Source organism: Grampus griseus, assembly GCF_964374135.1.
Source record: "Grampus griseus genome assembly, chromosome: 4".
NCBI classification, from domain to species: domain Eukaryota; kingdom Metazoa; phylum Chordata; class Mammalia; order Artiodactyla; family Delphinidae; genus Grampus; species Grampus griseus.
The window spans coordinates 124,125,364-124,151,672 of NC_138997.1; the positions used below are offsets into that span (position 1 = coordinate 124,125,364).

The 26,309-nt window shown below is 36.6% G+C and overlaps 1 protein-coding gene across 1 annotated transcript in view; it reads right to left on the minus strand.

Annotated features, from left to right (window-relative positions):
- The window catches only part of TNIP3 (TNFAIP3 interacting protein 3), an 89,513-nt gene extending 64,563 nt beyond the window's left edge, over positions 1–24,950 (minus strand). The window contains exon 1 of the mRNA XM_082653477.1: positions 24,892–24,950. Within this exon, the coding sequence (XP_082509603.1) occupies positions 24,892–24,923 (32 nt within the window). The 5' untranslated portion in view covers positions 24,924–24,950. The remainder of the gene's footprint in view (positions 1–24,891) is intronic.
- Positions 24,951–26,309: the final 1,359 nt, after the last annotated feature.

Genomic DNA, 26,309 nt, shown 5'->3' on the forward strand with positions numbered 1-26,309 from the left:
AACTGACCTATGACAATTTGATGTCTTATCTTGTGATCACGTGTCTCAATTCTCTTGTCTAGCTGAAAAAGTGAGAGCCACATTTTGTTGGATCCCTTGCATTAGTTTTGTTAGAGGTGGTACATAATACACTGAATCAAATCATTATGAGTTATTAGTATGCGTAGAGTAAACCTACGTATTGAATGAGAACTGCTTCTGAAAACTTTCTACAGAGCTATATTATAAACAGGTTCATTTGCAGTTGGAAATATTGCATTGATTAAATGATGCCTCTAGAGGGCACTCTGCATTCAGTTCAGGTAGAAACTAGTTTCTGATGCTGCTCACATTTTCTGTTATATTTATTTTGAATTTTGAGGTCAGCAGAGAGAGAGAAGTGTGTGGTGTGTACATTTGTAATAATTTTAGCTTTTTTTTTACCGAATTTTAAACTCTTAATAAAAATTTTCTTTCTTTTTTAATAAAGTTTTTTTTTTTTTAATTTGCAGTTGTTTAACATTTATTTAATAGACTTACACTGGATAGCTTTCCTACTATAGTGGTAAGTTAACTTTGTTAAAGATTGAAATGGTCTATATTCATTTTCTTTCTTTCTTTCTCTGTTTTTTTCAGTGTTCATATGGATGTGAAATTGATGAGCCTAGAATTTCTTTTTGTGCTAGAAATTAGGAAATACTTAAAGAACTGGTTAAACATGGGACAATTTCACATCAAAATAAGTAGTGATATAAATGCATTATAACTCATTAAATAAAATAGGATTAGTTAATTTATACTGATAAAAAATTTAGAAATAGACATAAATGGGGACAGGAGAAATCTTTTTTCTTTACGTTAGAATACCTACTAATAAATGTAGAAGAAATTATGGTATCAGAAATTCACTATTTGGCAGCCATCATAGTAATAATTTAAATAGGAAATATTAATGGATGCTAAAACTCATGCCTGAAATTTTGATGAGGAATGGCATCTTTACATCATTTCATAGGATCTCCCCCCCCCCCCCGCCCAAATACTTAGCTAATACTAAAGGAAATACGGAAGAGTAACCTTACATTGGAGAATATTGGCAGACTCCACCTTAACGGAGTGATCAAGAATAAAATCACCTGTAATGAGAAAAATCCAAACTGACCATCTGATAGGATGCATCAAAACATAGCTTCACATCTGTGGTATTCCTGCTAAAAATGTATAAAGTGTTAGGTCATGAAAGTCAAGCAAGACTCGGAAACTGTCCCAGATTGAAAGAGGCTAAAAATCATGAAAACTACATGCAATCTATGTTCCTGGATTGGATCCTTCTTTGTCTAGGAAAGACACGAACAGAATAATTGGCAAAAACTTGAATGGCTTTGAGGATTATGTGATAGTATTGTAACAATGTTCGTTTTCTGATTTTGATTCAAAGGGGATCAGAATTTGCCACACTCAAAATATGCCACTTTGATATGAAGATCATTTTGAGTTGAAGAATCAACAAGTATGGTGAGAGTTATCCGCCCTCCTTGATCTCCCTAAAAGCAGGGCGTAAATTTCCTTTTGTGAAGGTGGCATAAATTTTGCCCTTTTCCTATACCAGGATGAGAAGAACAACTCATCACCGGAGATCAAAAGCCGGCAACCAAAATAAGTCTGCATAAACAAACCTTACTAAAATAGCCCATATATTTCCTAGTTACTTCCATACAATTTATTGTCCCCTGAAGCCCAAACACTATTTCCTTTGCTAAGAAGGGTATAGAAGCTCCTGAGTCTAACTTCTTCTTTGAATTTCATTTCTTTTCTGTGAAATCCCATGAAAATACAAATATTAATAAATGTGTATTCCTTTTCTCCTGTTAATCAACCTGTGTCGGTTAAATTAGCAGGCCCCCCGACACTGAACCTAACAGGGTAGAGGAAAAGTTTTTTTCTTTCTTGTGGTTACATGGGAGAAGGTCCTTGGTTGTAGGAAATGCACATGAAATAATCCAGTGTTAATTTATTTCTGAATTTGCTCAGTTAAAAAAAAAAAAAGAAAGATCTTGATACACTTAGAAATTCTTGGGAGTTTGAAATTATTTTAAAATAAAAAAGTACATAAATAGTAAACCTAAAAAAATAAAATCGGTTTGACACTTTATCTTATACTCAATGTAGAAACCATCTTATGAAAATGAAGTTAGCATTTCATTATATTGCAGAAACTAAGATGCAGGCCTATAAATCTTCTTTGAGATTTGTGGAGTTAGTGCAAACCGAAACAAAGCAAAGATGATTTAGTGTTTTGCTTTTCTAAAAGAATGTGGAAGAAGAGCATGTGTGTGAATCAAATTACTTTGATAGTCTGTTATAGCCCAAGGATTCCAAAAACGAAATGAGCTATTTCCACCATAATATTTAAAGCCCAGGTAGGAAAAAACACAAAATAAATAAACAAGACTCCCAAACCTTGAATGTCTTCATCTTTGCTCTGTAATGTCTGGCATTTCACCTCCCTGTGGACTTCTCATAATAAACATATTAAAAATTGTTGAAATCCTCAGATTATAGAAGCCTGCCTTTGGAAATGTGGGTTAGTGCTAAAATCCATGCACAATAGAAAAAGAAAAAACCCAAACTCAGGAAGACTTTTTTTCTCATTTAATTCAACAAATATTCCTTTAAAACTTCTTTGTGTAATAAAGTCCATTAACCTTCAAGAGCTTATGTCCTCATGATTTTGGGTGAGATTCCAAAAGAAAGAAATGTACGTAAAGGGAGTGTTTTTCTTTCATTAATTACTTTTTTTTTTAAACACAATGGTATGACTTTTGGCATCAAGGAATAGCATAGGGGTTTAAAATGGATTTTTAGGGACTTCCCTGGTGGTCCAGTGGTTAAGAATCCGCCTTCCAATTCAGGGGATGCGGGTTTGATCCCTTGTCGGGGAACTAAGATCCCACATGCTGCGGCACAACTAAGCCTGCATGCCGCAACTACTGAGATTGCGCACCACAACTAGTGAGCCCGTGTGCTGCAACTACAGAGCCCACATGCTCTGGAGCCTGTGCGCCACAACTACAGAAGCCCTTGCACCACACACCACAACTAGAAAGATACCGCATGCCTCAACTAAGACCTGAGGCAGACAAAAATAAAATAATAAATAAAATGGATTTTTATCACAGCATTATTTTTAGATTCAAAAACTATAAAATAAAACTATTGTTGACCTTGTGTATTTCTGAGTAGAGAGAATGGATCATTTATTCTTGAGTGAAATGGAAAAAAACGACACTGGTTTCTCTTTGTTATAAAACATCAAATCATTGAATTCGGAAGGAAATTATCAAGGGTCATGATTATGCGGGAAACCAGCAAAGTGAAATAGTTATTTGGTATAAATTGTTTTTTGTTCTTCAGACATCTTTACAAGATTGACATAAAAGCAATTCAGGTATTTGTATAAATGCAACTACACCAAGACTAGAGGAGGCGTTCCTAAAACACGGTAAGTTAGAATACTTGGCAGAAAAAGCAAATCTCACATTTAACTGGGACTTTTGAGATCAAGTGAAAAAAAAAAATCATCTCCAAAGGCCAGGTAGCATTCTGTAGTGAAAACAAGACCAGCAGGTGGGTGAGGTGACATTGTTCTGATGAGCGATGACAGAATAGATGGGAAACAGTAGCATTCTACTAAAAAAACGACATTCACCTTTACTCACCTGACACTTGTTGAAATATGTACAAACACACAGTCCCCTGGCCAGGCTAGTCACAGCGATGGCAGCGTCTACTGAGCCAGGCACTGCACTAAGCACTGTATATGCTTTATCGCATTCACTCCATAGAAGGCCTCCTTGAGGTAGGAACTGCTTCCCCTGTCTTACAGGTGAGGAAACTGAGGTTCACAGAGATGATTAACTTGCCCAAGGTGAGCTCTTCTCATTGCATTTCATTGAGCACAGCTTTTGTGTAGATTGCCAAAGGTAAAGAATTAGAAGAGATCACCAGTTCTAATACTGGTAGAAACAGATCTTTTTAATAAACAGTTCATTTTTCTATATAAGTACTTTTTTAAAAAAAAAAAGACAGTAAGGAAAGAAAGGGCCACATACGATGTTCGGTTTTTAAGAGCTAAAAATTAGGAACTTGTTCAGGAAGTAATTGCGTGTGCTTGACTGTGCAATGGAGATCATAACACAATTAAATTCAGAATCCCAGTGAAGTTTGGAAAACTAAAGAATTGGTCAGACTTAGTCATTAAAAATGGAATTATAAATAGCCAGGGAAAAGTATTTAGTTGTGAAGATGAAAAGAATTAATAATTACTTAAAAATATACATTCATATCAAATATAAGTATGTATATCTAGTAGCATTTTCAGTAATAAAGACTTTTATAATTAATATAATAGTAATACAACTTTAATATAGAATAAAATCGTGGTAAATTTACCTTTTTCCTTTCTATGCACATATATGTTTTTGTAAATTGGGACTAGGGGTATATAAAGTATTGTATTTTTTTTCTGATTAATATATCATCAGAGTATTAAAGGCCTTTCCTTCAGTAAAGAGATCCATGAGTAGCATAGAAATTCAATTTAAAACATTCAAGAACAAATATGAACAGACTTGGCTTAAAGTATTAGGCTTAATGAACTTAAACCAGTTAGAAAGTTATCAGTACAATGTAAAAGTTGTGCTCATCAAGTAGATGGCTGTTCAGAGTTAAGAAACTTGATTTTTGACATAACTGTTAAAGATTTTGAGTGTCCCTTAACATCTAGGGCCAAGCTTAAGTACACATAAGATCTATTCTAAGCCTAGCTATAAAGCTAAACATAACCAAAATTGTGCGGGACTTCCCTGGTGGTCCAGTGGTTTAGACTCCGTGCTCCCAATGCAGGGGGCCCGGGTTCGATCTCTGTTCGGGGAACTAGATCCCACATACGGCAACTAAAAGAGCCCGCCCGCCGCAAGGAAGATTCCACACATGGCAACTTAAGCTCCCGCGTGCCACAACTAAGACCCCGCAGACAAATAAGTAAGTAAATAAATAAATATTAAAACAAACAAACAAAAAACCAAAATAGTGGGATCCACCCAAGAATTCTGAAGGAATCTGAGGACAAATTTAGGATTTTTCCTCAATATTTATTAGCCAACACAGAAATAAGGCTTGCTAATACTATTTTAATTATGAATAGCCATGTAAGAAATTCAAAGACCTTATCAGTGAGAAGTAGAATTTATGATACAGATTTACTAACATGAAAGTAATTTAAGCAGTGGAAAGAAAAGTTTCTGTAAGGACAAATCTTGCTTGATTGATTAAATACACACATAAAATCTCTCCACTAAGATTATAGGCAAAGGCAATTTTAAAAATTGAATGCATATAAAAACGTTTTGTCATGTTTTAAAAATAGATTCTAGAAAAGAACTGAAGGGAGTAAGATAATAGACAAATTTCTGGGTGAGCATAGCGATCTGGTTTCTCTTAGGGATCTGGGCTAGGAAAGATTTCATTTTTTTTTTTTTGTAAACTACAGGAAAGGAAAGGTAAACAGTAGCAATGAATGACATTTTAATAGACTTTGCAAACCAAAATGTTAAAGCAAAAGGAATGGACTACAGGAAAGATACAAAAACTTAAAGGAATGGGCTGAAAAGTAGTACATGACCTTCATTGTAGAGAATCACATTCAGAGAAAATATAACCCGAAACATATGAGTTTGATATCTGCGGCCTAAATTTTTAGTTACAAAGAGGTAACTTTCATGGCAATGAAGGCATTGAAGACTTTTTCCTTATGAATCATGCTCACAGTGCTACAGAGGTAAAAAAGTAAAATAAAAAATGACTGGATTTTATCATCTATCCCTTCAGCAAATAACTATTGAACATCTATTGAACATCTATTATACGGCAGACACTCTTCCTAGTGGTTGGCACATTATCTCAACGAGCAGAAAAGAAAAAAAAAATGCCTCCGCTTGTGGAGCTTACAGGATTTCTTACAAACGGCCGCTATAACATTTTCCTGCCTCCAAACAAACTGTAGTGAATTTGCTGTCAAGTTCATTAATGAACATGGCTCAGAAGATCCAGTGAGGGCCAGCTATGCTGATCAAGAAGATTCACTGCCTGAAGCTTATCAAGGGTTTAGTATATCTGCTTGGAAGACATGAGTAGGTTCAAAGAGAGTGTTAACAAAATCATGGGATACGTTATGAGAAGAACCCTTCCTCTCAAAAGTGACTGCAGTTGGCGCTGTGACCCTAGAGTTTTTCCTCATAAAATACTCATACAGCTCTGAGGTATTTAAATTTAAAAAGACAATAATAATTATGGAGCTTACTAAGAAAAAGATTATCTTTAACATGCAATGTTTTTAAAGAGGTGTTTTGGAAAGGGTATAGACCTTCTATGATGGCTAGAGATAGAAAGTTGCAAAAAACTTAGGAGGAAGTTTAGTGAAACTAGCAACAAAACAAATAAAAAACGGGAGAACCCAGATGCAACATGGCTGGCTCAGTTGAAAGCACTGTGCAAGCACAAGAGAGAAGAGAGAGTTCAAACCAAAAAAAAAAAAAAAAAAAACCCAAAACAGAACAAGAAAATCTAGAGGAAAATCAGGAGAAAAGGAAAGCCGAGAAGTGTTCGAGGAGATGGGGGCTGGTACCACCTTAGGGACGCTGTAAGTGAGGAATGTGAGAGCCAGGAAAAGTTCAGTAAAGTATCTGTAATATCGGTAGGCTACTGAACTTAAAGATATATCGATGAAGCTCATTGTTACTTTGACAGCCATTTTCACTTAAAAGTAAAAGAAGTCGGGCATGGGGCCTATAAGAAAGGAGTCTTGCTCTTCATGTAGCTTGGAAATACCCCCGCCTGGGCAGGGAAAACAAGGACTCTAGGTGTCTTGGCCATGAGTCAGGGTCAATGGATTAGAAAAGGAAGTGGCAACTGGGAATCATTGATTGAAGATTTCAACCCATGACTAGCTGAGAGATGTGAAACTAAACTAATAACTGAACTGATTTTTATCTTCCAAATTTCCCCCCCACAGAACTGGAACTACTTGTGTGCACCTAGCTACAATGGCTGGGGAATAACGTCCCAGAGAAGAGGAAACAGGTCATGTCAACCCCAAGACACAATGTCTGGAGTTGAAGCACCCCTCTGATACCCTCAGATAAGAAAGGAAGCTAAGGAAGCTTACTTAATCCTTCTGAGGGGACAGGGCAGGTAACTTGTCAGGGTAGCTCACTGAGGACAGCTCTGTGGGTGGTTGTGTCAGAGCACCTGTCTGGTGCCGCGGAAGGCTGGGATCTCACCCATGCTTCTCTGGCCAAGCCAGGAGCTCTTGCGTGGGGCTGCATACACCCAGAAAGAAGAGCACCTGTTTCTCAATTACCCAAAGGCACTCTCTGGGCTAGCAGCGCCCTGGAAACTGTGTCCGCTGTCAAAAACCATCGTCAGAGGCAAAGCCCATACCTGGCAACATTGGGGTGGCATTTGACATTTCTTCTGTTTGTATGTTGAGACATGGCAACCACCTGCGACTGGTTCTTTAATGCCCCCAAATGGACACAGACACACTACAGGAAATTCCTCTTGCTTTTGTTCTCACCCAAATAGGTGACACCAGCCACACCTGAGAGTGCTAAACAGTGGGTTTACTGGGATAACTGCAGAAAGATTGTGATGAATAGGACACTATAAAAATGACAAATTCCCTCTGCATAATCTTAAATTAAGAAGAGGACACTTTTGAGTCCAAGATTTCTCAAAAACCTCATAGTAGGGGCCTCAACTGTCTTTATTTAGACCCAATTTCTCAAAACTGTACCTAGTTAGAATTTGCTAGGCTCGGGGGGGTTTTCCACACCTCTGAACAACGTTTTTCATCTTTACACAAAATTTTGGCAGTTGGCAGCTGTCGGGTCACCAGCAGTCTCTGGATGCAGAAAGGGACCCCTGAACACACGTCCTAACGAGCAGGCTCCCCGCTCCTCTGGTGCTTTAGGTAACCACTGCTGATTAGAAAACATCCTTTTCCTATGACAGAACAATCCAGTTCAAACAGAACTGTGGCTGACACTGTGTGGCTGATTTAAGGATCAGGGAATTACTGCCAGCTAACAGGCATGTTGATTATAGTTTCCTCAACAGATTTTTGTTTGTTTGTTTGTTTTTGTTTTTATTCCCGCAGAGAGCTTTTTGTTCCTTTTCATCCAGCATATTTCTGGAACCCTCAGCCCAGCTGGCCATTTCAAGTCCTCTGCTCAGGCTCTATTAAGAGGAAGAACAGAACTGTACTGGAAAATAATGTACCTTAGGTGGAACTAAATCCAGAGGGAAGTATTAAAAAGCGAAACTGGCTCTTTGGATCTGCTAGGTGAGAGTGAAAGTAAAGGTCACTTTTTGGTAAGAGGCCCTGAATGTTAGTAAAAGCAGAACTGTCTGTTGGGGAAAAGAGTAGGAGTTGAAGGTCAAGGGGGAAATTTGGTGGCTGCAATAACTAGAGTTAATTTATGAATGGACTCTAGGCTTCGTCAGTGAATGCTTCTGACGTGCCTGAGTGAGTAGGGGGCAAGAGAGGAAGTTTGGGGTGTGAGGAAAGTCCAGAAAACATGCTAATCAAATGTTCCACAAAAGGGGACAACTGGGTAGCCATATTGATACTTTAGTTAGTGCTTGGAAGGACCAGAGTAGGACTCAGCACCGAAAGCACGAGGCTGTTCCATGCAAGATGGTGTGTAGTCACTGGCCTGCTTCTGACAGAGCAGCAGGCCCCAGCATAGAACATCTGGTTGTTAGACATTGTTTTGTGTCTCATCTGTTTAAAGTTCATTTCTAAGCATTATTTTGTATGTTTCAAAAAGCAAAACACAAAAACAAAAAACCCCAAACAAAAAGTAATAAGCTTTCTAAGAGGAAAAGGTAATTATGGTCCTTTACTCTGTGCATCATGATTTTTGCCTTAGGCAAATTTAGAGCCAGAGCTTATCACTGCTTTGGGCCATACACATATCTTTCTCCATGTTGCTTTCCCAAGCCTATGTCAAGGGAAAGAGCCCTGCACCTGGAATCGGAAGATCTGTATTCCAGATGTACCTCTGCCACTAACTAGCTGTGATTTGAGCAAGTACTTAGCTCGTTCTTTGTCTAGTAATTAATGCATCCATTCATTTATTCAGTGGCATTATACTGAGAACCTGCCTTGTGCATGGTAATCTCATTTTCTTCATGTGTAAATTAAAGGAATTACCCTAGATCAATTCAATGTTGGAATCATATCATTAATTTTAAATGTCACCTTTTTGTGAGAACTGAGATAAAAACCTAGGTCCTCTGATATGATACATACACTTATTCTGCATTTATCAAAGCATTAGGCTATGTATTTTCAAATAAAAGCCTGTTTTATTTTTTTCTGTATTGTACACTATAAAAGTACACCCACTTTAACAAGCCAACACTAGAGAAGATTAAAAAATAATAAACTTATTCTTCCCTCAGTTCCACCTTACTGTGATAATTAGTATTTGTACCAATCCCATATTCTTCTCTATACTCACACAAATATGTGTATATTTATATGATATATATGATAATTTTTCTTCCTTTTCTAAAAAAGTAAAATATAGTCATATTATACATTACCCTGCTAATTATTTGTTTATTTTGCATTTTTCTGAACATTCCTCCAGGTTCATACATATAGATCTAACCAATTATTTTTAATGGCCGAATAATATTGAAAATTATAAATGGGCCAAATTTATTTAACTATTTCCCTATGATGGAATATCAAGTTGTTTCTAACAGTTTTTTCTTTTTGATGTCATTTTAGTTAACGTCATAAAAGAAATATTTGTCTAGATATATTCTTACATACTGGTGCTTTATTTACATAGAATAGATTTAGATTGTTAGCCAAAGGGTATAAATGTTTAAAATTTAACAATGCTTCTAGATTACTTTCTAAATTGGTTATAGCAATTTTCATTTCTATCAGCTATATATAAGAATTTCTATTTTCCTACAACTGACGTCAGCTCTATGTGTATTAATATCTTTGCCAACAAATGAGTATTCCACTGTTGTTTTAATTTGTATTTTCCTAATTACCAATGGTGTTGATCCTATTTCAATATATTTGTTTTTATTTGCTTGTTCTCTTCTGTAACTGTTAGTCTTGGCTCTTGACTGACTTTTCTTTGCGGATGCCTTTTCCCTTTCCCATTTGCAGTACTTCTTTGTCTAGTCATCATTTTAACAGGTAGAGGTGTTACAGAAAACAATACAAAGCAAGGGAAGTGGGATCAGAACTATGGAGCGTCAGAAGTAGGGGAAGTAGGGATTCCAACTTTATGTAGGGTAATCAAAGGCAAGGCCCACTGAGAAGGTGACATTCGAGCAAGCCTTGCGGGAGGTGTAGGAGTGAGCCTGTGGCTTACTGGGGAAACAGCATTCCACTCCCTGCTGTGTCAAAACTCGAAGGCTAGAGCTTGCCTGGTGTGTCCAACGAACCCAAGGAGGAAGGTATGCCTGGAGTAGACAGAGATGGAGGGGAGGTTGTAGTCAATAATACTAGAGATAAAAGGGAGCCAGCTCATGGAGGGCTTGTAGGTATTAACAAAATCTTGAATTTTACTCTGAGGAGATGAGGGTTTTGAGCAAAAGAGTGATATGATGTGACATATTTTGGAAAGATCACTCTGGTTGCTGGGTTTAGAGTAGCCTGCAGGGAGGCAAGGGAAAACGCATGGAGACTACTTAGAAGGCTACTCAATAATCTGGGCAGAGATGCTAGTTGCCCTTTACTGAGACAGAAGACTGAGGGAGGAGCAAATTTGGGTAGTTTGAGAAATGAGAGGTCTACAAAGTATTCATTATTGTCAGACGCATTTTATCATAGACACATTACTTAGTGTTCTGACTTTTAAAATAAAAGTTTACTTAAAGGTTTTGAAATGTTAGACTTATATATAACCTGGATCTTGTACTAAGCCCCTGAGGGTACAGAGCTATCTAATTTTATATTTATGGGGGTTGCCTCTTGACATTTTGCTTCAAAATAGAAACAAATTTAAGTATCGACTCCAAAGGGCAAGGAGCTAAGAGCAGAAACAGGTGGTCAGGTAGAGGAAAATCTTCTCATTGGAAAAGAACAGTCATGGAGAGTCACATTAGTGAGACTACTTTACATGTGGTCTGGGTTTTTTTGTTTTGTTTTATGTTTTTTGCCGTTTGTTTGTTGGTGTTGTTAAATACCCACAATTGAAGAGAAAAGATAAAGGGACCGTGAAAGTTCAGAGAATTGTTCAGAGGCGTAGAGAAAATTAACCTCAAGATCAGTAAAACAACAGTGATCAATGATGTATAACTGAGAACATAAAGAAGACATTAAGCTTTGACAGCTTTAAGTGCAGGAACTTCTAAATCATAGAGAGAAATTAATTAACAAGTCTCAGGAAAATCAAAGATTTCATTAATATTAAATCTATTCTAGTTTTGTAGAAACCAGGATACACTAATGCAGATCTTCCTTGATTTATGAGATGGGGCTACATCTCAATAAACCCATCATAAGTCGAAAATGCATTTAATACACCCAACCTATCCAATATCAAGGCTTAGCCTCATACTACCCTACAGTTGGGCGAAATCGTCTAACGTCTAACACAAAGTCTGTTTTATTGAATACTTTACTGAAAGTGAAAGACAGAATGGTTGTATGGGGACAGAATGGTAGTAGGTGTATTGGTTGTTTATCTTCGCAATCGCCTGGTTGACTGGGAACTCTGTCTACTGCCACTGCCCAGCATCATGAGAGAGTATGGTATGCATATTGCCAGCCAGGGAAAAGATCAAAACTCAAAATTTGATATATAGTTTCTACTGAGTGCATATCGCTTTCACACCACCATAAATTAAATAAATCATAAGCCAAACCATCATAAGTTGGGGACCTCTGTACATGATTTATTAAATGTTGATGAATTAAGCAACTAATTCTATATAGATGCTCTACTTCTTTAAATCTCTCTAGACTATTTCATAAGTCTGGTGATTTTTAAATGTTCTATTTAACTGCTCTAACACTGAGTTAAGGTATTAATATTCTAGTGAATTATAGAACCTGAGGAGAGGGTTATAGGATCCCCCAAATTTATAACCTGTCAGTCAGAAGTATAGGTGGCCCCTGTGACTGGAATTCAAAGTGAGGCCAGTCTTGTGGGACTGAGCCCTTAACCTGTGGGGTCTAACTCCAAGTAGCTAGTGTCAGAATTGAATTGAATTGTTGGACACACAGTTGGTGTTGGAGAATTGGTTGTGGAAAAAGTCACTCATTTGGTGTCAGAAAAAAAGATGTTACAATGGGCATAAGTGATGCTTATATAAATCCAAGCAGCATTATACACAGAAAGAATATTGCCTTGTAAATTCAGATGAGTAAAGTTATGGAAAGTCTCACATGTATTCATGTGTGTCTCTGAAGCTCTATAAAATAATTGCAGAAGAATCAAGGTCCTCTATCCTTTGATCCCAGATGTGGTGAGATAAATATTATATATATAATTTTACTATGTGATTTTAATTCACTCACCAACAAATATTTATTGAAGTTTACTATGGGCCAAGAACTGTCCTCAATGCTTCTTATATTTCTTATTGTAAGAAACAAGTCAATGACACATTTGGGGGCATTATATAGACTTCTACCTAATTTTACATGACTGCTTCTAAGTATAGAGAGAATTATTGACAACTGAAATATTTTTAAGGTGAAACATTTTCTAACCATAAACTAAGTTGGTTGTTTTAAATGCATCTGTAGGATGACTGAATGCTTACTATGTGTCAGAAGCTCTATATGTATTACCTTATTTAATCCTTATGACTATTATTATTCCCATCAGGAAGATGAGAAAACGACGATTTTTAGAGAGATTAAGTAATTTACCTAAAAAGTGCGATTTGAACTCAGTCTGACTCAAGAAACCACACTTTCCACCACAAGACTGTTTTTAAATGGTATCACTGATATAGTGGATGCTCTTTACTTGTCAGTAAATAAGAACTTCTATCAGCTTTGCTCAAAAGGATAGGTAGAAGTTTCTCTGAGCCATTGATGAGAAGGGGTCTCATCATCCTCTAATAAATTATACCATACGATAAAGAAAAGAAAGATTACCACTATATAGAGATGAAGTAAATCCTTGTACTCTGGAACATTTCTAATAGTCTTAAATTGAACCAGGTTTGGTAATCATACCTTTGATAATAAAAGTGCATGTGTTTCTTTAGGGGATTATTTCTCAATATATTGCCTGGACTTCTAGATTCCTGTTACATTTTAGCAGTTGCCTAATCCAAATTCCTCCACACATCCTCCAAAATGCTTACAGATCAACAAGAAGGGCAAATAAAATCCACAATAGGGATCTGTAGCATAAATAAGTGTCTTAGCCTGCTCAAACTTCCATAAAAAAATACTGCAGACTGGGTGGCTTCAACAACAGAAATTTATTTCTCACAGTTCTGGAGGCTGGGAAGTTCAAGATCAAGATGCCAGCAAAGTAGGTTTTATTCTGAGGCCTCTTCTCTTGGCTTGCAGATTGTGCCATCTTACTGTGTGCTCTCATGATCTCTTCTTTTTTTGCGTGTGTGTATGTGTGTGTGGAGAGAGAGAGCTCAAGGCAGCTCTCTGATGTCTCTTCCCATAAGGACACTAATCCTATTGCACCAGGACCCCACCCTTATGACCTCATTTAACCTTAATTATCCCCTAAAGGCCCTATCTCCAAATACTGTCATATTGGTTTAGGGATTCAACACATGAATTTGGGGAGAACACAATTCAGTCCAGAGCAATAAGAGACAGAGAGTACTACAAATTTCAATCTCAAACCAACAAAGCTAGATTTGGGAACCATGCCAGAACAGGGTCTGGTGAAGAATGAGTTGAAAAGAGGAGCAAACCCATTGTGGTCTAGTGGTGATGAACATCAAAAAAATCTCCCTGAGAAAAAAATGTCCCCATTATTTCAAAAACAGGTACATGACAGAATCAAGTTATTTATATTGCCTCTCCTATATAATCTGTATCTCAGAATAGTCATATAGTTTTGGGGAAATTTTTTATAGAATTATTCTACATAATAAAGAAGAAATGGTAGAATGCTCTATTGCTATTTTATAATCATAATAATAAATGAATGGATCTAAGCAATTATCAGAGGCTGATAGTAATCCAAAAAAGAGATGAACAAACATTAAGTATTTTCAGGTAGAAGTATACAACGTCACCTATAAAGTAGTCTTGCCAAATGAATAAATAAAATCTGATTCTGACCAAGCCTTTAGATCTAAGGAGCAATTTATAGTAAATACAGTGGACAGAGGAACATCTATTATATGATCAACGTGATTGCTGTTGGCAAACTCTATAAGTTACCCAGTTTCTTCAAGAGACAACAACAGCAAAACAAAACAAAACAGCAACAACAAAACTGCAAGAAAAAAAAGAAGAGGAAGCTGTAGAACAAAAGATAATTAGCTAGAATTATCAAATGTTTGATCCTAGTTCACTAAACTGTAAATAGAAACAAGTCAATTGGGAAAAATCTTAACACTGGATATTTTGTGATTTTAAGGAATTGTTGTTAAATATGTTAGTTGTAATAACGATATTGTGGGTATGTTTTTTAAAAGAAATACTTATCTTTCAGAAATACTGAAATATCCACAGATGAAATGACATCTTTGATTTTTTTCAAAATAATTCAAAGTTGGGGGATAGGTGTGGATATAGATGAAATAAGACTGCCCATGTATTGAATATTATAAAAACTGCTGTGATGATTAAGGGCTTCACCATAATATTCTCTCTGCTTTTGTATATGTTTGAAAATATTCATAATATATTTTCAAAGGGAATATATCAGAATTTTGAAAAAAAAAAAAAAAGGAGGTGAAAGTCCCCTTCTGAATGAGAAAACACTCAGAACATGTCTGAGAACTGGCTTCTGGGGACTCAAAGATCAAAAGGCCGCCATCAAGAACTGTGAAGAGGCTGAAACTTTCTCCTTGCAGGCTAACAATTTAGCCCATCAGTGTTTCATGGATACTGACAGAAGAGATGAGACTTATATATCAGAGACAAAGGACTTTATTGCTCACAGAAATAGCAGTAGCCAGGTATTGGTGTTTTTGATAAGCTGGGCTAGTTCCTCAAGCCTAGTTCTTGTAGCGAGGTGCAAAGGTAGCCAGGTAGCACTTGTGACCAAGTTTATTGCATTACAGAGGAGGAGCCCTGATCTTAGTAAAATGAATATTTTATACTGGACAGTAAATATGACTGCTCCTGCTATGAAGGGGGACACTATATTCCAAAACTGTAAGCAATTGTGCCTTTCAGTCCAGAGAAGACATTACTTTTGTCTTCTAAAAATTTTTTTAAAATAAATGTCTTGGAAAGGTAACCCAGAACAAAGGCACTCAGTGTCTCTGCTTGTAAGACATGCATGAACATGAAAGACCCATGCAGAATTGTCCCCTGACAGTGGCGGCCTTGGGTGGGCACCACTGTGAAGGAGAGTATGAGACTTGGAAGGAGGAAGCATCCTGTGGAGTCTGGTGATGAAGGGATGTAATAAACCAGGCTGTGGAATTGAACCCTACCTATAAAAACAAAGTCAGAAGATACATTAACCTTGAACACACCAACCACCAAAGAAAAAGCATTTATCTTTACCATCAGAGGAGGGTCCTCTTGAACTAGGAAACCTAGTAAGATATTGTCACCAAGTTTACATCGAGACATCTATTATTTCCAGTCTAGGAAACTGATTATAAAATGGCCAGTTGACAACCATTAAAAACTACAAGAAGAAAAACAGAAATTGAGAATCAACAGATTTTAGCTGATCAAAATATTCTCTAAAAAACCGAACATGATGCACAGGAAAACTGTAATAAAACTCCAACAAGCTTTAAACATCTCTAAATAGACATTTTTAATATAAAAGAGGACCTTAAATCATAAATTCAAGAAAACCCAGGACAGAAGTGAGCGAAAGCACAATTTAAGATGAGATATGACCAAATTCAGGAAAGAAAAATTGAAAAAAAGATAAAAATCATCTCATGGGTAAAGGTGAAATTACAAAGTATCCAAAGAAGAAGAGATTTAGTTAAGAGTCTCATAAGAGATTTTGAGTAGAGGAACAAAAATAAAATGAAGAAATAAATAGGATCAGAAAGGAAGTGCTTGATATAGAACAGAAAAAAATATCCAGTACACATTTGATTTTCCTGCATAAGAAAAATAAAGCAATGAAATAGAACAACCATTAAAACTATAATCAAAGTAAAAAACGAAATCTTAATTTTATTGTTGAAAGTGCCCCCCCCACCCCCATATGCCTTCGAAATTACAAGACAGAGTCTAGTAAAACTATTTAGTTTTTAAGAATCCGTCATCTGGGGTAAAAATTACCAAGAAACTTACAAAGTTTCTTGACTGAAACATGAGAAGCAAGACAAAAATGACACAGCATTTTAAAAATAATTTTAGGGGCTTCCCTGGTGGCACAGTGGTTGAGAGTCCGCCTGCCGATGCAGGGGACACGGGTTCATGTCCCGGTCCGGGAGGATCCCGCATGCCGCGGAGCGGCTGGGCCCGTGAGCCATGGCCGCTGAGCCTGCGCGTTCCACGTACCGCAAAAAAATAAAAATAAAAAATAAAAATAATAATTTTAGGAAAGTATGAGTAAAGAATCTTGTATCCAGTTAAGCTGTTTTACATGTATTAAAACTAAAGAAAACTTTGGCAAAAAGACTGCTGATGAGTATTAAAATAGTAGATCTAAGAATATACCCAAGACTAAAAAAAAGGGAGAACAAGCATGAAAAAGCATTATCTAAATATGGGTTCTGACAAAATAAAAGTAATTTAAAAAGTTGTAGGAGAAGGGAAAAAGTAAAAATTAGCATAAGTTCATAGCTGCATAGATTATAGATAGGAGTCAAAGAGTATCACTTAAATCTAACAAACCAGATAGGAGAAGCCTAATTAAGGGGGAAAAAAAGATCAAGGGAAGTTTGAGTTATTAGCATAGTTAGGCAACTACTAGAATAAAAATATAAGCTTTTCTAAATGCAAAAACAAGTACTAAAAATAAGCAAAGAAGACGGATCAAGTAGAGAGAAACATAGTAAATTTAACATTAATATTAACATCAAATAATACGACAGAATTGAGAACAAACATGCCGATCATATCAACAAATGTAAATGGGCTTAACTAGGTTATTTAATGAACACGATTTTGAATGTGGCTTACAAAGCAAAACCCATACCCTCCCTCTTGCGTCTCCCTCCCACCCTCCCTATCCCACCCCTCTAGGTGGTCACAAAGCACCGAGCTGATCTCCCTGTGCTATGCGGCTGCTTCCCACTAGCTATCTATTTTACACTTGGTAGTGTATATATGTCCATGCCACTCTCTTACTTCGTCCCAGCTTACCCTACCTCCTCCCCATGTCCTCAAGTCCTTCTCTCTGTCTGCGTCTTTATTCCCAGGCAGCTGTCTTAATACCCCAGGCATGGCCAGAGGCTGATTCTTTTGGAAAGATGAAACCCAAAGCCTCTGGATTGAGAGACAGAAGGCACAGAAGAGGTCTGGGGTGGGGTTGAGAGGTTGCATGGAAATCTACACAGTAAACTGTAGTAGTCTGAGATCTCGTCCCTCACTTTTGCTCTAAATAGTACAGCCGTTCATATATCTCAAGACTACAGATTGGAAAGACCCTCACTAGAAAAACTGAACAGCCAGAAAAGACCAACGATTAGAAATTCTGAGGTGGTAAAGAAGGTTCTAGGAAAGACTGCACTGTTGGCCAAAGAGTAACAATCCAGACTGGAGAGAACGACAGAGAGCTCAAGAAGTGAGGATGTTAGAAAAAAAGTAACTCATGGGGTTGACTGTAGAGAAAATAGTATGGGTAGGTTGTCTCACTTGGTGAGAAGGACTTCTAGAAAGCTGACCAACTGAGGTGGCAGAGCAACTTTAACTCCAGTAAGGGATAGTATTCTTAGGAAAGAAATTTTGACCAGAGTGAAGTACTTGGTTCAACAGTGAATAATATTTGGAGCAATAATAACAATGTAGAAAAATTACTCTGTTTCTGGAGGAAAGGTAAACTGGGGTTATTCTGCTTGAGAGCATTGTTAAGTACATGTCAAAAGTTTTAAATTTTTCTGTACTTTCACTCAACACTCCACTTTTGAGAATTTACCCTAAGAAAACAAAGGTGAATGTGCACAAAGATTTAAATACAAGTATATCTGTTGCAGCGTTTTTCCTAATAGTAAAAGATTGAATACAACCTATATGTCTCAAACAGGGCATCAGTTAAATCAATATTGATATGGCTATATAACCGGATATGATCGAGGTGAATATTTACTTGGGAAAATATTTATAATATACCTACTTAAAAATTTTCAAAAGCAACCTTTTCTCTATAGTCTTGTTTTTAAAGAAAAAGATAAAAAGAGGTAGAGAGATCTGAAAAATTCTATCAGTAGTTATTTTGGGTGTTAGGACTAAACCTGAGTTTTATTTTCTTCCTTTTCATCTGTATTTGCAAACACTAAAGGCTTCTACATAAATATAGCAACTCTTAGAGTTGCCACACACAGAAAGAACTGACTTATAACTCATGTTTTACTGTTATAATTAGAAAATAGAAACTATTTTCAAAAAAGAAAGAGACAAGGAGAATAAGATGGCATGGTGGCTGGTTCATTTGTAATGGTCAGAAAAATGTTCTGTTTAGCAGAGGGGCAGAGCAAACTTATCAGCTAAATTAGTCTCCACTTACTCATTCAATAAACATTTCAGAGGCTTTACCACGTACTACTCACTGTGATCAGCTCTCTTCCTATAAAGAGCAACTAACCTTTCGGCAGGTAAGACACAGAAGCAACTGGAAATAACCAGGAATCACATATTGAAGTTTACTTTTCTGTGTAGCTTGTAATCTACTCTAAATTTAGATATAAATGTGAAAAGACTGTCCAAGCTGTATAAGATATTAAATAAACGTAAATCTGATTTTGAACAGTAACACCTCAAGAGTGTTGTATTCAAGTACTGATAATAACAACAGTATAAGGTGTGAAACTCATCTAAGTTTCATTTCTAATATTTACATTTCCCCTCCTGTTTATATTCTAAAATAAATAAAGTGTGATATAGTACAGAGTAAAATTAAAACTTTTAAAAAGGCAAATCATCCAAATGATTGGAGTCTTAAAATAAATTTTATTTCACTTTTTAATGTGCTGATATTTTCTGTGATAATTGAAAATACTGAGCTGGTAATATAAGGAGAATAATGGAACTCACATGGTTAGAACAATGAAAGTCATTGTATTTGGAAAGTAGATGTCTCCAGCTTAGAAATATTTCCTAGATGTGAAAGGAAAAAATGATTCCCTAGTGCAGTTTCCTTGGAAAGTGAGGTGATGTGTGATTTAAGTAATTACAATCCTTCCTAACAGAGCAATATATTCAGAATATAAAGTGAGCACTGTGTCAATATAAAAATTAGCAAATGATATAAATGACTAAAAACAGGGAATAAAAATTGATTTCAAACAAATTCTGAACATAACCTCCCTACTTTCTAAAGTAAACCTATGTTTGATCAGAGACATATATAGTATTCAAAGTAGAAGCCTACCAGCAATGAAAAAGCCCAATTCACTGAGGGCATTAAACTTAAAATTTCAATTTATATGAAGGAATAAAAGAGAAAGATCCAAACCAGAACGAAATTGAATTTTCCAAACTCAAGTCCCTTCATTTTTCCGCATTATTTCCTCACTTAGTGTTTTGATATAACTTCCTGTCAGAGCAGCATAAAGAGAGTTGTGAACTTGTTATTTCCAAATTGCCCTGAAAACTGGAATTTTGCTAATGCAATATCTTCCATCATGTTAATTGGCCTTGAACCACATCGAATTCAAGCCACGAAACTAAATGTACTGCCTTAGAAGGGTCTGTGTATTTAATTACCATGCTGGAGGACATGTCATTAGCTTAAACTCTGAAGCCTTCTGCAAAAAAAAGGGCAACTCAAGAACTGCCACACACAGAAAGAACAGACTTATGACTCCTTCAGCTGGCTGCATGCTGTCTGCAGCCTGCCTGGGGCCTAGTTAGACCTCCAAGTGAGCTCTGTGCCTTCCCAGTTAATGCCAAAGATGTTTCCATTGAGGTAAAAGCTGGCAGATCCAGTCTCCAGATACACAAATTTCATGCTGAGAGGTAGTGCCAGTTCTTCCGAGATTAACTGATAAGTAGCTCCTTTGGAGAATTCTAATTTGGTATTCTTTCCAACAGTATTTCCCCAAACACTTCCTAGCACATGGTAGTAACTTTACAAGTTATTGTCGCATTGAATCAAACAAAGAGTTTATGTGGGCATAAAGTATTAAAAACAGACAGACAGAAGATATACCATAGATACCTTCTTTGGCATTTTGTTTAAGCTGGGCCTTAGAAAATGGAAAGTCTATGTTCATCCCATGGGTGTTGTTTGTATGGAAAAAGCTTTTCTGAAATGTGCTTTATGGAGTCTGGCTGAAAACACAAGTTTTCTAAAAGCCCCCTGTCTTATATCTCTGTGAATGTATCCATCCAATAAAAGTTAATGTTATGTAATATATTACACATAAACACATGCTTGAGATGCTACTTTCTTATTTTGGAAAGAGAAGAGACTTAATTAGACTGTTGTCCAGAAACCCAATGTAACTTTGATGTTTATTAGTTTGAAGAACTATAATTTCTGAAAAACTGACAAATTTGTCTCATAAGTTTAAATATTGAAACTGTTTAAAGCATGACTAAGAATTAACAAAATTTACGAGAAAATATAGGTGAGGATCTGTGATGTTCTGTGAGTAATTAAAAACACTTAGCACTTCAAAATTAATTTCTCTTTTATCTGACAAAACAATGTGAATGGATAGAAAATACGTATGCCAGTCTGAGAAAGTAGATGACACCATTCACTTCTCTCTTCACCATGTGGACAGCAACTGTATAAATGGCCCTCCCAGAATAGTTTAATTTAGGGTCAGGTAAGAAGTAGGTTAAAAATGAAGAGGCCAAAAGAATTGTAAAAATGCTTATGATATCATAAAAATGATCATTTTAGCTTTCGCTTACCACACAGTCTTGCTCCAACCAAAATATTTGCCTATCACCCCATAAACGTCCCTACACTGTTCCTCCCTTTATGAGCAAAAAATGAAGCTTTAAGGGATGTTTAATAGCCAGCAGCTTTTTGGCTGCCAAATACTGCATCTGGAGGGTAGTGTACTCTTCATGTATGGGAAGAAAAACCAAAAAACGAAAACCTGTTGTTTAATTTTCTTAAAGTCCACCAGTGTTTTGCATCAAGACATTTAAACGCTTTGAATGTGGGGAAAGACACAGGAGCTCCTTAAGGGCATCTGAAACCAGTGTATTGTTCCCAGAAAGCAATGAATAACAGAGATTGTATTTGACCACGTTCAGTACGTAGGTTGAACAAGTGCTAATGTGAGTGAGTTTAATGCCAGGTAAAGGAGGCACGTCATGGGAATTTAACATTCATTTTATTCTACTGTGATTACCTCTACTTGAGGCTATAATGAATCATAATAGTTTTCCTTGCTAGGTAATGATTATAATTTTCTGAACACATAATTTATTAAAAATAAATTTCTTAAAATAGATGTTAGGACAGGGAAAAAATTCTGCTTTAGGAAAATTTAAATGAGGAGCTGGTCTTATAAGAGTACACCAAAGCAAGGATGACCCCAGGATCATGATATATTGAGTGGGGCTGCTTTTTAAACAATATGCTTCGAGATTTTGTTAACAGGAAATATAAAAACCGTAAAATACTGTTTTTACTTTGATAGTTTCTCACTGGGATCAAAGTTGTTTCCTCTGCCCCTTTACTTTAGAAAGAAGTTTGGTATGACAACCGTGATATCAGTGTATCACCTTCAAGAAGTGGCAGATTTTACCTTGCAGAACCTAAAACGGTTCAAGTAGGAAGGGGTCAGTTCAGGAGAGGAAGAGGGAAAGATGACCAGCACTCACTATTCAGTTCCTGCTCTGTGGCCTCTCATGTCCCTGCTTTCTTCTCTCTTTCTCACCTCCCTTGAGAGGGGGGTATGGACGGCAGCATCTACCTCATCCACCATCCTTCTTCTGGACTCCAAGTCATATACACAAAAGAGGTTAACCTGAAAACCATCTCCTGAGCATTTTAAATTACTGTCAAAGGACCTACCTGTCTCATTCTCTTAGAAATACAAAAGTTTTACTACTGTAGAAAAAAATATGTTAACTACTAACTTCTGAGTAATTTTCATCATGGGTAAATGGAGAGACTCTAAACATTAATTTGGGTTGCTGAGGAGAGGGGGCAATAGAATGGGACTCAGGAGCTTACAGAGTCCTTGTAATTCTCCACCTGGAAGAAAATGGTGTGTGGGGTGGGATGGGATGGGGAGGTAATCCCTACCTCTTTGCATTGTGGTTATACTGAAGGAAAAGCTAGACTATACATAACTTCAAAACACAGAAACAATAGTTTGTTTGCCTGCTTTTCTTCCTTCCTTCTTTCCTCCCTTCTTCTCTTTCCTTTCCTCTCTTTCATTCTTTTTTTTTTAAACTGGTAAAATTTGCCAAATATGGACCTTTGCTACCAAAGGTCTGTATTTGGCAAATGTGGGGTATCATCTTTCCTAGAAATCGTTCAACATCATATGTTGTCTTCTACGCTTCTATAATATCTATAGTATCTTAGAGGTTGTCAGTATAATCGGTTAATCCTCAACTACTCCTGTGAACTGAATTTCTATTTTGCTTACACATTTTATAATAATTTATATGAAATTGATCAATGCTTATTACAGGCCTGCTGCTAAAGTGGGTTATACCATTGTATGCTGAGTTCTTTCCCTTGAGGTAGATAAAAATCTCATCAACGAGACAAGACTTATACATACAGCACAATTATAGAATAATAAACTGTGATGCATAATAAAATGCTAAATTTATACAATTTATAAATTGTATAAATTTATACAATTAAAGGCTAAATTTATACAATTAAAGGCTAAAATGCTTGTTATCGATACTGAATGTAACCAGTTGAGAAGAATGGGATAAATCAGCAATTCTATATTTATTCAAGCTTCTAGTCACTTCCCCCCCTTTGCCAATTTCAGACACTGTGGCCAGGTTAGCCTATTGTCAATCCTTGTTCAGAATTCTTATTGGCTTCCCTTGTGCACAGTCGTGATTCTCACAGTGGAAGTACCTATGGGCTTCTTTTAATGAAAAGTTTTTCACAAACCAAGAACCCTGAGAATATGTCTCCAGATCCACAGGTTATGAGAACCCAAGTTTGAGCAACACCGACTTGAGAACCTGAGGGTAATTATTTCTTTAAATTATCTTTCACTTGAAAGAAATTTTGTCTTTATACACAGAGAAACATTGGCGTGTACAGTAAGTCCTCAACTATTTAGTCTCTCACTCAAGATGAGTTTTGTATTACATGCCAGATGTGGAAGTCAAACCAAAAAGCTCACTGGAACCAACACAAGTTCTCAACTTACCTACACAACTTTTTTGTATACATTCTGCCTTCAGCCTGGAATACGCTTTTCTTTTTTTTCCCATCTGTCCCCCTATTTTCTTTTTGCCAGAAACTAGGTCAAACAAATCCTTCTTCGCGCATCTCTTTATGCTCACAACTAGGATTCTCACCTTCCTCTGATGTCTCAGGGCAGATTATCTGTGCCTCTTTTATGACACGAAACACTCAACATTTATTATACTTAGGTGTGTGTGTGGCTTTTCACTTCTAAACTGCAAGCAGCTAGAGGAAAAGGACAGGATCTGATTCATTGTCTAGAAGCAGCTGGCCCAATATCTTGCACAAAAAAAAGGTGCAAAATAAGAAGTCAAAGAAATAACTACATGGGTCAATGACTAGAGTGAAGCTTGAGAAAAGCCATAAATGGTCGATAGAATGTAGAAAGTGACTGAAGAAGGGATTTTTTGTTAAGGGACTTAGTAAATTTCTCATCCTATACCTGAGCTGAGGATTTAAGAACACAGGAGAGAAGATATAGCTACTCTTCACCCTATTAATGAAATAGACTTGGGACTTCCCTGGTGGCACAGTGGTTAAGAATCCGCCTGCCAATGTAGGGGACACGGGTTCAAGCCCTGGTCTGGGAAGATCCCACATTCCGCGGAGCAACTAAGCCCGTGTGCCACAACTACTGAGACTGTACACCTAGAGCCCAGGCTCCACAACAAGAGAAGCTACCGCAATGAGAAACCTGTGCACCGCAAAGAAGAGTAGACCCTTCTCACCACAACTAGAGAAAGTCCGCGCGCAGCAACGAAAATAAATGAAGAAAATAAATTAAATAAATTAAATAAAAAAATAAATTAAAAAAAAAGATATAGAGTTGTTTCCTAGGTGAAAATGTGTGCTATTGAGGAGAAATCATCTGAAGATCCAAACTTGTCAAGGGGAATTTATCAAATACTTAAAAAAAAAATCAAATAACTTCCGTAACTTGCTATGATTCTTGCCCCTTGAAGAGCAGCGAAAAAAAATGTGTTCAAATAGTCCACGCTGTTATCCACCATATATTTCTTATCAACTCTTTATGGTTGTATCCAGATAAGTTCTCGTCTACTCTTAATAGACTGAAAACCTTTGTCTGGAAACTGAAGTGCTCCTACTAGAATATTACTATTAGAGGCATGTATCCTCTAAATAATGTGTCTGTAATTACCTTTCAGAATCTTCTGACTGATTGGTGAGCATGACTAATTTCTCTTCGTGTTTCTCATTTTTATTTAAGAGTCGTCCACGTGGAAACTAAAAGGAAAAAATATAAAGAACATGAGACTTGGCCGTATCTCAAGGGAAGATAACTACGTCAGTCAATGGAGGAGAAACCACTTGTTAAATGCATTTTTCCCAAAAGCCATGTTTTTATTCTCATGTCTTGTTTTCAGCACTGACAGTTACGAGAAGACAGACCGTGAACTTGCCTTCTGTCTAGTTTCAATCAAAGGTAAAATACTGGGTGTAAACATAAGGACCAGTCTTCCAGTTAAGGAAGAGTCTCATGACAGGGAGAAATTGTCCAGGAGCAAGTGAAGAAAGCTGGAGATTCCAACGCACGAGTCATAAACTGTTAATGCTGTCAGACTGACATGTTTGTAGTTCAATTATCCACAGTCCAGGAATGAGTTTTCCAGGAGTGCCTAACAACGCAGTGACACCAAGAGCTTTCTTCTCAGAATCTCATTTATTCCAGCTTTTTCTCCAATAGAAGTTAGTGATTATTTCCATGATTTTCAGGATAACAAGGGAACTGGTAATGTGATCATTAAAAAAGGAGGAAATTTTAAAAGGCGTGTAAGACAGAATTTTTTTCATTTCCCAATTTTTTTTCCTGTTTAATATTAATTGCAACTTAAGCACCAAACTATGGTCAAACATTACACAGACATCATAGTCCCTCATGGGGATTATAGTAGATTCTTGAGATTGAAGCATTTGAAGACGTGGGTATGTTTTAAAAGCCAATTCCTGCAGGCACTTAACACATTTGAAATGCATCTGGAAACCACTAATTGCTGTGATCCCATAAGAAATGTTAGGCTGTTCAAGTGTGTGGGAAACATGAAGCCAGTTTGTTTGAGTTTTATGAGTTTCTATTTAATAGTAACAACAACAAAAAAAAGTTTGTTTGTTAAATTGCTCCAAGAAGGTTTGTTTTAGCTATTGGCAGGCTGTCTTTACATAGTGTAGGAGGGTGGCTTTTTTATTTTGTTTTTTTTCAGCTTGTGACAGCTGTTTAAAAGTCATCCATTACCACCATGGTAGCCAGTTGCTAGATGAAAGCAAATGCCTTTCAGGACTGTTGTAGGAATTAGACCACCAACTAGTACAACTATCTTTTAGCTATATAAAATTGCACAATTGCCCAGTTTCTTCATGTGGCACTCTGGAAATACCATACAATTCTGCAGATGCTTTGAAAAGGCATGCAAGTGAGGTGCTACCTGACAAAGCATGACTTGCAATTAAGTGTGCACTCTGTAATTTCTGGAAGATGAGGTTTTTAAAACAATTCATTTATAAAATAAAATTGCAGTAAGTTTTAAAAAATATCTTCAATGGTTTCATTATTCCTAAAAT